Genomic DNA, 14,453 nt, shown 5'->3' with positions numbered 1-14,453 from the left:
TGCAGTTATTTGTAACAAAGAAATACCAACCCTTTTAAAGTTGGAACCTCTTTCAACCCATTAATACAAAAACAACAATCTTAAAAGAGATAACCAAATAGCCTCAAGTGAAAAATTAAGCAATGCAAGGGGGAAAAGAGCTTGTGCAAAGCTAATGCAATTAAAAATAGTAACAATAACTGATCTTATTCTTCCAATTTGAACCTAAAGTTATGATTATCACCATACAGAGATACACATGAGTTCTGAGTTGTCACTTTATAGTCATGTGTATCGATGGGGCCCCAACCCTGCTCAGTCATGTACATATACCTAAGGGAATACATAGGAAATGCGTTCACAAAAAAACACATGTGAAAAAATTATATTAGCAGGATGAATGATAATTAACTTATTTGAGGAGTAGGTAATTATTCTACTCCTTAACATGATAATGTATGAAAGTGCCTACTCAAACTCTGAAGTCAATATCAAATTCAAAACAGAACTCTATAAAAGAACATAGATAACAATTTTATAAAACGTGATGATGTTATACTGTTAAATATTATCCAGTATCTTATAAACCAGAAACTAAATACAGTTAAGCAAGCTATGCTCAGTATAGCATACTTAGTATACTATACTTATAGTATAGCTTAAATACGCTGCCCAACTGAACTCAATGCTCATTACATGTTTCACGCACTGCATAGACTTTAGAGAAGTGAGTCTGTTTGACTTGTCTACAGAGAGCTGAATGAACCCTAAATACACTGTTAAACCTTTTAAAAATGAATATTCTCTTATTTTATCTAAATTTAGCTAGACTGATTCTCTACTAACTGAAACCTGAAAATCAAACCCAATGTGCACAAATGGCAATACGTCCTAAATAGTAAAACTGATCAGAAATGTCAAAAAAGAATCTGTCTACTTCTCTTTCCTCTTTTCTTCTTCATGCTTCTGATTTTCTCCCTTTTCCCTTTGAAAACAACACTCTCTTCTTCCTCCTACTTCTATCTTGCCAAAATGAGAAAGAGAAGTATATAATGGACTGTCTGCTGCGTTAAATATATGCTCTGTTCTTAATTTTTAAAAATATGCTTATTGTTCTAACATAGAAATACATTACAATATAAAAACAAAACCTTAAAATGCTATGAAGATCTTTTATAATACCTAAGAATCTTATAGAGACTTCAAATAATACATAACAATATTGAATAAAATATGTAGTTTAGTGTGTATCACGCCAATTCACTTAATATGCTTTCTATGCACTGCAAAACAAAACTCTGCATGCACTAATGAGCTAACGGTCCACATTTTGACAAGACTATCTTGAAAAGCACAGATATAGAATATCAGAATATATACTGTTTTTAACAACAAGAAATACATATATTTTAAAAATCTTGATCCATACCTAATTAGCTAATCTCATCTCCAAGATACCAAGGGTTGAGGGATGAGGAATGAAATGAGATTCAGGGGTAGGATTTGAGTGAAAAACAGGAATAGGATGAAAGTGACCAAGAATTCTCAGTTTGCCTACAACTGAGGAGGTTTCCCAGGATGAAGGACTTTTAATAAAAGTTCTATAACTGGGGAAGTTCCAGGCAAACCATGACAGCTAATCATTCCTTTGTTTTATTAATCGGCTTTATTACAATGATACAGTCAGAAATAAGCTCAGCCTACAGGAGGACTGCGAGATGGGGTAAAGGTCACGAGAATGGGGACAGGGTGGCATACCGTACCGGAGGCAGTTGAGAGCAGTGTGGGTAAGACTATGGAATCAAGTCAGAGAACTTAAATGTAAACTCAGGTTCTAGCCCTCACTGTGTAAGTGACCTCGTGTGTGCTATTGACATACGCATCTCAGCCTGATCCATGACACACAGGTGCAATCCACACAGTAACAATCCAACGCGACGTTTTGAGAATTAAATGATACTGAATGGAGAACTTAATCAACACATGTACTGATCATTTACTAAACACGGAGAGTTTAATGGCTGGTTTATACTTTATCAACATGGTATGTGTTCTTCTAGACAACACTGTATGTTAAAGGAAAGAGCAAAGTTCAGAAATGGAACCCTATAAAACACTTTTATCAGCTCTAATGACCTCATTAAACAGTTTTTAATATGCATCAATTTCTTTTCAATAAACAACAACAAATATTTTACAATTTTTGAGCCAGTTATTTTATAATGGTGTCCACTTTCTTCCATCAATTACTGTTCTTCTCGCACTATCCTGAAATGTCATTTTGGCATGTCATTTCCTATCAGTATGAAAAAAAGTCAGAAACGCATCACCTTAAAAAAATTATATCCCCAAATCTAATCTTATATAGAGATAAATCGGGGGTAATTAAATATCCTGTCTGGTTAAAAACATAAATAATTTTATGAAGATGCATAACAAAGATTTCATTAAATATAAGAACCATTAGCTCTTATTGTGAACCTGCGATTCACAAAGGTGAGGATACACAGAATTACCTTGAAACCTTTCAAAAGCAGATCGATGGCTTAGAGATATCAAAAAACACCTGGAAATCACTGTCTTAGCGCACGTGACATTAACGGAAGAAGATTTAAGTCAAATTATTTTTAGGAATCTTTCCACTGTGTAAAGGAGGAATAAAAATGTTTACAAATGGTCTTTGGTTCTCTCTCCTAAATCGAATGCTTTCCTTCTTCCTTTTTTTTTTAAACCATAAAAAGGAAAATGTATACCACAACTGCCTGTTCAGGTACTCTCTATCATAAACACTAAATGCATCTGTTTTCTCTCTACTGTCAGTCTTAGCATCTAGGATTGAGGTCAGGGCATTATGATGATAGTTAATGGATACACCCACTGGCAAAAGCAATGTATGAAGTTAAACAGAAGTGTGAAAGAAAAGATTATACATTCAAAATCTAGGTATTGCTTACTATTTGTATCAGACGGTTGTTTGTTCCCTAATAGTTCATACTTTGAGGAAACAAATATATTAGACATACATCCCAGAGTTTCCATTTTAAAAAGGCAACTTTTTTATGGAGTTGAACTGGACAAGAATTATTTGACAGAGGATCTTGATTCGGTAGGTTTTGAAATCTTTTTTCCTCTGTGCTTCGTGAACAAGAAATGACAGCAAGAAAATACTATGCTCTTTCTGCTCTTGCTGGTGCCTAGAATAAAATTAAACTCTTGCTATTAGAAAGTTTACAAGTTTTTAACTTCTAAGTTTTTAAAAGCTGTCTAATATACAATTCATATATCATATATTCTAATATCTAGCTATGTAAAATACACACACACACATATATATATTTTAGGTATCATTTTAATTAAATGGCTGACATTTTGTGATTAAGCAAAGGAATTATAATAGCAATTCCTAAGGGCTCTGACAACTATTGTAGCAACACAAACAAGTCCCTTCACCCACTCTTACAATCCCACTTTAGCACAGCTACATCAGTACCAAGACTGCCTCAGGCCCAAGAACACAGTGAGAAATTCCGCCCCTGCACCCTGCATATTCAGGTTTATTGGCATCAAAGTGCCAAATGTTGTGACCCGTATGAACTTAATGATCATGGGATTAGGACAGTGCATTAAAATGCCAAAAGGAAATCTTTGAACCTTCCTAAACTGGAAAAAGAATTCACAATATACAACAGCAGAGATCACACCTAGACTGGGGTTCCAGAGTTACTACATTTAAGAATTTCCTACACTTGAGGAATATAGCCCATTAGTCCATGTGAATGTTAGAGGTGGAAGGGATTCATAGCAGCAGTGGTTGAACATTTTTATAAAAGAGGGAATCCAGCGTAGTTAGAAGTGGGAGTTAGGGGATGTGTCTTCAATATACTTAAAACATTCCTTATTTTTGGCAGCTTTATTCAAATTTTAGATTTACAAAGATCGCCTAGAGTTAATCCAATGCATCCCCCCACCTAAAGTTCATTTCATTTCTAGAAAGGCTGACTGGTGTAATAAAAAGAACATTATACCTGGAGCTAGGACTCATGGAATCCAACAATCTTGACTATGTCACCAATTTAGTCCATTACTTACTAGGTTTCCAGTCTTCAGTGACCTTAGCTGTAAATTATGGGTCAGCTCTAAATTTCTACAACTGTACCTAAAGATCTCATTCTATCATGAAACAATATAGATATAAATAATACTTGTATAAATTCTGAATGTCTGACTTTTTATGTGATCCATTTTTCTTGGTGTAAATTCCATGGATCCTGTCCAATGCTACACATTTACTTAGACCTTTACATTAAGGCTATATTAAAACAGAAATAAATTTAGAGAGGAGAGGTCACTGAATTGTCTAGTAGTTTATGGCCTATTTATATGCTAACTACATGACTGGTATTCATATTGCAGGTTAATAAATTAAGTCTAATTTCATTATCAGAAAGGACAGAGCAATAAAACTCATTAAATGAGTGTCAATGTACTGATAAGTTGATCAATGAGAAATGATCAATGGAGATACTGACCAAAAATCATCCCAATAATATCATTCCTTTTCAATGCTATCAATCAAGTGAGCATTCTTTTCTTTGTTTCTTTAGACTAATTCTCTGAGCTGTAAGCATTTTGGATATATTACTAAGTACATCAAAATTATTCTTCTTTTCTTAAATCCAGGAATTCCTCCCCCTTATCCCCATAATAGGATTCATAAAATATAAAGTGGCGGTGGGGGGACGGGGACGATCAGGCAGAAAAGAGCTAACTACTTCTAAGTAAAAACGGAAATAACATATAAGTTTTGTCATATCATATAATTAAATTCTTTTTTAAAAATTCAGATTCAAGACATTTAAACATTATAGGATTATTTGGCCATGCAGACATCAGATACAGGGATGCTGAATTCTGCTACTCCTGGCTACAAAAGCTATAGGCTAAAGACAATCCTACTGTTGATTTATATCCATCTCTGATCTATTTTGGCACTTAGTTGATCATCTCTGATATAGATACAGTATAATAATTTTTTCTAAAAATAGAATTTCATAGCTTATTTCATAAATAACATGTTAAGAAATGAGAAAATAATATAAAAACTGTAATGATGTTGTACAGACATACACACTATATTTCACTGTCATCATGTAAAGTAATATTTCTTGAGATAGTTACTTCTTAGGGATCATTCATAATACAGAGGTACATGATAGCAACATCTTGAAATAACTTAGACAATTGGTTAAGTAATTAGATAATTTAAGAATCACAGGTGTTTGAAAACAAGTGAGTGGGAGTGAGGGGTAACTGTGACTTTTCTCATGTGCTGTAATATGTAGATATATACCTCATTCCCTGGTGGTTCAGATGGTAAAAGAATCTGCGTGCAATGTGGGAGACCCGGGTTCGATCCCTGAGTTGGGAAGATGCCCTGGAGAAGGGAATGGCCACCCACTCCAGTATTCTTGCCTGGAGAATTCCATGGACAGAGGAGCCTGGACTACAGTCCATAGGGTCACAAAGAGTTGGGCGCGACTGAGCAACTAACACACATACTTCATTTCACACAAACAGCATTTCATAAAAGACTAATATAACTTCTATTTCTACATGTAGAATTATACTTTAAATGAACTCATGCTTGATAAATAAAGCAATTCTATGTCAGACTTTAATAGGTCAAGATTATCATATCATTTACTTTTTAAGAAAGTTAAGATGGTCACATTTAGAACCTGTTCAGTGTGTCAGGGTACAAATTTCCTTAATGTGGCCAATCTAAATGAAAACAGTGTCGTGAGAATTACTACTACCTTTTATGAGCTACTCCAAGGGTCAGCAAAATATGGCCTGGGGGCGAAATCTTGTCTACTGCTTGTTTTTATAATTAAAGTTTTACTGGAACACAGCCAGACATGCTCATGTTCCTACTGCCCTTGGCTGCCTTCATCCTGCAAAAGCAGCACTGAGGAGTCACAAAAGATACTGTAAGAGCAGCAATGCCTAAAATATGTACTATCTGGCCTTCACAGAAAGTCTGCTAGTTCCTGAGCTATTCTGAGGGTCTTGTCAGAAAGAAACTTAAGAGAAATAAAGTCATTATCACTGATAAAACAAACACAGTGCTTTTTAAAATGGAAACTAAATAAATTAATAAAAGGTTATATTAAAGTATTTCAGCTCTTTAAGCCCACTAAAAATTTAAAGTCAAAATCAAGTATTTTACTTCCCCTAAAATAAAATTAGAAAAAAAAAAAGTTTATCATAATACATCACAGGATGCTAGAATATAATAATGAAATTGATTTTAAAATGTCATTTGCAAAGTGACTACACACTGAATCAAATGTTTAACATTACTCATTACACTAACAGAAGAGTGGAACTATTACTGGTAGATCGTTTTGATCAGAGCAGTCCAACAGAACTTATTTTGCATGTCAAAAACTTGGACAGAAAAAGAACTACACATTTACCAGTGAATGAAATTTCCTGTCAGATACAGTGAACCACATTCCTTAAACAGTGGTGGTGGTGTTTTTTTTTTCCCCAACTAGATCTTCTTTTCTTCAAACTGTGTAACTTCGTAATTACCTTGTGTTTGTCCCTATAGCCTTTGGAGAAACAAACTCTGATTACTTTTCTTTTTTACCTTGAGATCACGGTACACAATCTTTCCGGAATGTAGATAGTCCAAGGCAGAGACAATTTCTGCACCATAGAAACGTGTGCGGTCCTCGGAGAACACCCGCTCTCTCGACAAATGGAAAAACAGCTGCAGGGTAAACAGCAGGGACAGGACTGTAATAATTACTGATTTAGTGGGGGAAATTAACACAAACATAAAACACCTCTCATCACCATATTGTGATGATAGATAGTGTACTCTCAGTGGACACTGAGCACTCTTAGACAGCAGCTGGCTTATCTTTTCCAGGTTTCCAAGGGGAGACTGAGAGCTGTTAAATCAGCACTTTAATCAATATACCAATCTTGTTTAAGGCATTCTGTTTGCTACCCATTTAACCTTCAGTTACCAGAGGAAAAAGTATGCATCATCAGATTACATCTCCTCCTCCATATACTGTTGCTTCAACTCTTTCAAGGATTAGGTACTGAGACTTTATTAAAATAAATGAACCTAAGTAGAGATGCAACATTTCTACTTAATTATCTGATTCACACTTGATTTCAAAGAAAGGACTGCAGGTTTGTGGAACCTTATTTATATGAACTTGTTAAATTCTACAACTCTTGATTCATCATGCTATCTCTAGGAATGATTTCAATGTTTAAATCAATGCTTTCTACAATGAGAAATTGTGAGGCTTTACATTTTCAATTTATTTTAGTAATGCCCAAAATGTACTGAGAAGCTCCCATTATTCCCTTAATAATTCTCAATGTATATTCTTCCAATTTCAACAATAATTACCTATGACACCAATCTTTTCACATGTAATCACTTAAAACGATAAGCCCATCCTTTTCCCATCAATCACCTAAAAAGATACTTCCACTCATCAGTCAACAAGTATTAAGTGCTCATTGTGGTCAAGCATCCAGCTCACGGTTTAGACAAGCTGTTTGTTTAAGGAACTGCCTGTCTCATCTCTCAGTTCAACCATGTATATGAGAAAGGAGCCAGTTCCATGCACTATGAATTGATTACTGACCTTTTTGTTGTACTGTTTCACTGTATTAGGAAATCCGTCATGAACAAGCAAAGAGTGTTTGCAGTGCTGAGTACATTGCCAGTATCACAATAGGTACTTAATACATGTCTTTGATTAAAAGTGATGAACCAGTCAGTGTATCCTTCATTGCAAGATCAGAAATGAACTATAACTTCACAGGGATTACTTCTACAAACTGCTTTTAACCAAGATTTTTTTCTCACACACCAAACCATAATTTAGGTAACAGAAAGCAGGTTCCTTATAGATTCCTTCTTCCCTTTTCCCGGAGAAGAAAATGGCAACCCACTCCAGTACTCTTGCCTGGAAAATCCCATGGACAGAGGATCCTGGTAGGCTACAATCCATGGGGTCGCAAAGAATCAAACATTACTGAGCGACTTCACTTTCTTTTCACTTTCCCCTTTCCCACTTCCAACTCCACTTAAGAGTCTATCACTAAGATCAAAATTAATGCATAACCCATTCTCCCAATAAAGAGAAGAAGTTAATATCATGTAACTATTGCCAAAAAAGACTCATTCAATGTTATAGTAAAATTAAAATATTTGGCAGACAGTCTCTAAACTTTAATGTTCTCTACTATACTGTCATATTTCATCAAATCTAAGATGCCGCTGATTGTAACTTCACTAACATTTTATGTTAAGCCCAAGAAAGAAAAAAAATGATGTGAATTAAAACTATAACACATCACCATATATAAAAGGCCTTCTGATTGAAGAAATTATTCAATGTGTCTTATAAATGATCAAATATACTATGCCCCAAATCATACCAATGTATAACTGGTATGTTTATAAGGGTATGCATATAAGGGATATGCTTCAAAACTGATTCATCTTATATAGACAAATACATGCTATTAACGGGGTTTCCCTGGTGGCTCAGATGATAATGAATCTGCCTGCAATGCGGAAGACCCGGATTTGATCCCTGGGTCAGGAAGATCCCCTGGAGAAGGGAATGGATACCCACTCCAGTACTCTGGCCTAGAGAATTCCAGGGAAAGAGAAGCCTAGAAAGCTACAGTCCAGGGGGTCACAAAGAGTCAGACATGAGTGAGCCACTAACACTTGCACTTTTCACTTCCTGCTATTAATACACTACTATTCAAACAAAGACAGGAAGTAGAAAGAAGCATGGATCGATCATCAGTAAAACCATTCTGAAATCCTTCTAGGGCCAAGTAATTTCTGTCATCCTTTAATACAAAATATGACTAATTTTGATGAAGAAACCCCTGTGATCTCTACGGTGATTTATGGCAGTCTTCTAATGAGATTAAAATAGTGGTTAGATTTCTAAACTTTCTTCATATAATGTCAAGCCTAGTACCCACTCATCTTCTATACAAAATATATAGATCCTCCCTAAATCAACATAATATATGCAGGCTTCTAGATCTTTATTTAGATCATAAATCTTCAATTTGTCTCCTAGCCAATTTCTGTAAAAATATCAGCTAAAAAAAAGCTACTTAAGGAGAAGAATCCTATTTATTTCTCAATCTGCTGTCCTCGGATGTCCATTCTTGCTACTTTATGGACTTTACTCTTTTCCAGCAGTCATGTATGGATGTGAGAGTTGGACCATAGAGAAAGCTGAGTGCCGAAGAATTGATGCTTTTGAACTGTGGTGTTGGAGAATTCTCTTGAAAGTCCCTTGGGCTGCAAAGAGATCCAACCAGTCTATCCTAAAGGATATCTATCCTGAATATTCATTGGAAGGACTGATGCTAAAGCTGAAACTCCAATACTTTGGCCACCTGATGTGAAGAACTGACTCATTGGAAAAGACCTTGATGATAGGAAAGGTTGAAGGTGGGAGGAGAAGGGAACAACAGAGGATGAAATGGTTGGATGGCATCACCAATTCGATGGACATGAGTTTGAGTAAGCTCCAGGAGTTGGTGATAGACAGGGCAGCCTGGCATGCTGCAGTCCATGGGGTCGCAAAGAGTAGGACACTGCTGAGTGACTGAACTGAACTTGTTAACATAACCAATGACCTTCGGTTCTGGAGTTTAGAATATCAATTATTATCCCCACCACACTTTATCCCTACAATGGTGATAAGACATAATATATGTATAGATAAGGCTATGAGTTAATTCTGATATTAAAATGTGAGCAAGGTGATTAATACTGAATGTCTGAATACTTGTGAAGGAATTAACTCTAAAGAAACAAAAGAAGAAGCATAATGGCGTACTTAATTTCTGACACAAACTGTATAGTAAGTGCACATAGTAGGTAATTAATAAATGCATATGGAAGGAATTAACTCTAAAGAAAAAAAAACAGTAATGGTAAAGAAACAGCAAGCAGGGAGTGCACAGAGCTGAAGAACAAAGATACCCATTCATGACAATGACAGAACTTAAGCAAAAAAAAAAAAAAAAGATGAGGTCAGACTGTTTAGGACCTGGACTTCCACGATACGGTTTAGAGATTAATTCTGTAGATAAAGAGTGTCGAAGACATTTGGGTCAAAAATTAGCATAATTTTAACAGACAACTCTGGCAGCAAGGAGAGAATTAATTTAAAATCTGAGGGACTTCCCTGGTGGTTCAGTGGCTAAGGCTGTGCACTCCCAATGCAGGGAGCCCGAGTTCATTCTCTGGTCAGGGAACTAGATCCCACACGTCACAACTAAAGACCCAAACACTGCAACTAAGACCCAGCACAGCCAAACAAATAAATATTTTAAAAAGAAAAGAAAAAAAAAAAAAAAACCTGAGACTAGTCAGATAAACAATTGTTCACAAAGTGCAACAAAAGTTACTAAACACCAATTCAGTGCTGTAAAAAGCTGCAGACACAATGGAGGAAATTGTATCAATCTGAAAGAATGTAACTATTTGGTTAGAAAAACCAGACATATACAATTACATTAAAAATACATAGTTGTTTTTTTATTTTATTTTATTTTATTTTTAAACTTTACATAATTGTATTAGTTTTGCCAAATAAAAATACATAGTTTTAAAATTGCACACTTTAAGAAGTGAGTAAGTCTTTGGTAGTATAACAAGTTACCTTTGAGCTGCTAAGAGCTTCTGAGAAACCTTAACTAGAGCAGCAGTAACAGACATTTCAATAGAGTCAATATCCCAGGGGGGATTAGCATGCACCATTTGGGCAAAGGCAGGAAGTGCTTCGAGGTTTCCAGCAGTGTGTTTGTTGCCTTGTTGCCAGGAGTGTAAAGGAAAAGAATAGGGCTGGGAACAGAGGGGCAACGGATTTCATCTTGACCTGTTGACATTTAAATAAGAACTATAGCACAGTTCAGGACTATGGGATCAAATGGTATAGAGATAAATAAGAGTCAGGATACTGTTAACATCAAGGAAGCAAAATTGTTGTTTTTCAGTCGCCGAGTCATGTCAGACTCTTTGCAACTCCATGGACTGCAGCATGCCAGGCCTCCCTGTTTCTCAGGATCCCCTAGAGTTTGCCCAAGTTCATGTCCATTGAATTGGTGATGACAGTCTGATGCTGGGAAGCAAGATACAGCCCAGAAATTCAGTAGAAACTGAAACAGAGTTAAGGTCAGAATTTTAGGGTATCACTACAGGGGTAAGGGCAGGGAAAAGAGGCAGAATAGGTATTAAGATAGAGTCCTAAAAGAAATATAAAAGAAAAAATATATGATACTTGGAGAATAAAGGATACAAAAATTTCACCAAGAAAATTAACATTCACCAGACAAAGGAATTGGGTCATCTGTTATCTTTCAGGGAAGGGATGTCACACTTAGGTGGGCCAAGAAGAGAATATGAACTAGAAATGGTACATGACTCCTTTAGAAAAAAAGAATGAGATGAGCCAAGGTGTTACTACAACAGATTTTTTCTCAATACATAAATGCTTTCAAGAAAACTTTTGCCTGAAGAAATGACAGATGCTATGAAGCTACAATTTATATGGAACAGGCACATATCTAGAGAAAAACATGATCCGAAAGGATACACGCACCCCTATGCTCACCACAGCACTGCTGACAACAGCCAAGACACAGAAGCAACCTGAACATCCACTGACAGAGGAGAGGATAAAGAAGACGTGGAACACAGCTCAGCCACTAAAGAGTGAAATAATGCCATTTGCGGCAACACAGATAGACCTACAGAGCGTCATACTAAGTGAACTCAGTCAGTCAGTGAAGAACAGAGGCTGTATGACACCCCATATATGCAGAATCGAAAAGGAAATGATACAAATGAATTTACCTACAACACAGGAAGACTCACAGACTTAGTAAATGAACTTTAGATTGCCAGGGGGAAGGGATAGTTAGGGACTTTGGGAAGGGCATGTACACACTGCTATATTTAAAATGCATAACCAACAAGGACCTATTGTATAGCACATGTCTGCTCAATGTTATGTGTAGACTGGATGGGAGGAGGGTTGGGGGAGAAAGGGTACATGTGTATGCACGGCTGAGTCCCTCCACTGTTCACCTGAAACTATCACAACAGTGTTAATGGGCTCTACCCCAACATAAATAAAGGGTTACAGTTTGGGGGAAAAAAGATATACCAGTGATATCAGGCAGCCAGAACAGGTTACTTTATAAAAAGTTAAAATATGGTGAAGTTGATAATTATATATGATAAAGTATATGGGAAAAATGACCATTTAATAAATGGTGTCCCAATATTTACTTAACTTTGGAGAAAAGTAAAATTTGATTTTCACTTCACATAACAAAATTAATTTCATGTAATTTATAAACTAGAGAATATGAACCAATAGTTTCCGGATCTCAGGACACAAGAGGAAACAGAATCATAAAAGGAGGAACTGGTAGAATTAACTACATGAAATAACAAAACTATAAATTGAATATTTACAACAAATATTATAGTGTATATGCATAATATATAGAGAAATCATATTAAACAACACTAAAACATAAGGGGAAAAAAGAGAAGGGGCAAAGACAACATAAGAGGAATACAAATTATTATAGTATGTGAAAATATACTACTTTATAATAATCAATGAAGTAGAGATAAAACATATGAAACAATTTAACACTTCGAGAAGTATCATTACCAGTGAAAGTATGAAGAGATACACACTGGTAGCTAGAATGCAAACATAAACCCATTGTAGGACAACTGGCAATAGATATCAAACTAATTTTTTAAATACAGTTGTTCCTCTTAAAATTTCCTTAAAAAAAAAAAGGCAATGAAGAAATCTTCTACACAAGGATATTCTTGCACAGTATATATGACAAAAATGTGAAAACAGACTTTCAATCATGTTGAACATTTTTTAAATTAGATTTTTTTTTAATCTAACACAACAAGATAAATTTTAGATGTAACTGACAGCTAAATATAAAATATGAAACTAATTTTAAAAAGCAAAAAATAAAAAGTTCATGGGACTAGACTTACCCTTTTGCCTGAAGCAACTAAACACAAATATTAGAAGGAATAAATGAAAATTGAGAAAAATACACAACAGAACTCTTTAGGTAGTGGACAACAGGCAGTACAAGATGATGATCCCCGTGCAAACAAAAGAGGTGAGTCCTAAAATCGCCTGCTTTCTGTCTGGAGGCATTTTCTAGAATGTCATACAGTAAAGAACATACCAAGCATAACACAGATGTCTCACTGCTGGAGAAATACGTATCATATTTGGAGGTGGGTGAGATGGGTGAGGTGGGTAGCATTAGCAGGACAGAATACCAGTAGGAAGAAGCTGTACAATGCACACAGTTGTCTGCATCTGATACCAAGTTACCCACGTACAAGAATAAGCAGAGGAGTAGGGATCTGTATGCCAAATGATTCCCAGACCTGAGAGACATTCCATTTCTAATCAGTCATTAGAATGTCATTATTGAACACAGAGGCATTCAATAGATACTTCAAAGGAGTCAGAGTAAAAGCTAAACCTACATTAACAAAGCTAACAAACAAGACTGTAGAATATCATATTTGTAAAAAACTACTCTCCAGAATAAGATATAATACTCTTTGAAGGAAGGCAATACAATCTAAACATCTAATGTAAAATTCAAAGTATCTAGTATCCAATCAACAGTTACTAGACAAGAAAAGATGCAGGAAAATATGATGTATCACCAACAAAAAAATTTGTCATTAGATATAGACTTTAAAAAATAACAGGAAATGATGGAATTAACATACAGAACTTTAAAGAAGCATATGAACATAAACAAGAGATAATGGAAATAGAAGATAAAGAGATATAGAGATAAAGAGATATAGAGAGAGATATAGAGATATATATAAAGAGATATAGAGATAAAGAGAAATAGAAATAAATAGGACTTTTAAAGATGAAACATGTAATACCTGAATAAAAATTTTATTAGATGGGATAAACAACAGATTAGACACTGCAAGAGAAAAGACCAATGAACATGAAATTATAGCAGAAGAAAACTATATGAACTGTACCTAAAAAAACAAACAAAAAAAAGAATCTTAGTGACTTGTTGGATAATATCCAGCAGTCTAACATGTAAATAATACCAGATCCTGAAAGAGAGAGGGAGACATCTGCAAAAAAAGCCTGAATTTTTCTAAACTAGGGAAAAAAAGATAAATGCACAAAGTATTCCAATGAAACCCAATGAGATGAAAACTCATAATCATGCATGAATACTAAGAACAAAACCAACATAACCAGTCAGATCACAGTAAAATTGCTGAAAAACTAGTGATAAGCAGAAAATCTTTAAAAAATTCTGAAGGGGAAAGAACAATACACAGCAAATAG

General features: G+C 35.2%; 1 protein-coding gene across 7 annotated transcripts in view; it reads right to left on the bottom strand.

The window, feature by feature from the left end:
• AKT3 (AKT serine/threonine kinase 3) overlaps positions 1–14,453 on the bottom strand; it is a 281,315-nt gene that overhangs the window by 55,733 nt on the left and 211,129 nt on the right. For all 7 annotated transcript variants that reach the window (XR_009490745.1, XM_024975971.2, XM_059875195.1 and 4 more), the window contains one exon: positions 6,635–6,757. Coding sequence is in view for 6 of the 7 variants with exons in the window: in XM_024975971.2 (XP_024831739.1) it covers positions 6,635–6,757 (123 nt within the window). In the remaining variant the exon portion in view is untranslated. The remainder of the gene's footprint in view (positions 1–6,634; positions 6,758–14,453) is intronic.

Source organism: Bos taurus, chromosome 16 (genome assembly GCF_002263795.3).
Source record: "Bos taurus isolate L1 Dominette 01449 registration number 42190680 breed Hereford chromosome 16, ARS-UCD2.0, whole genome shotgun sequence".
Taxonomy (NCBI): domain Eukaryota; kingdom Metazoa; phylum Chordata; class Mammalia; order Artiodactyla; family Bovidae; genus Bos; species Bos taurus.
The sequence above is the reverse complement of the archived record's forward strand: the minus strand, read 5'-3'. Positions and strand labels throughout refer to the sequence as shown.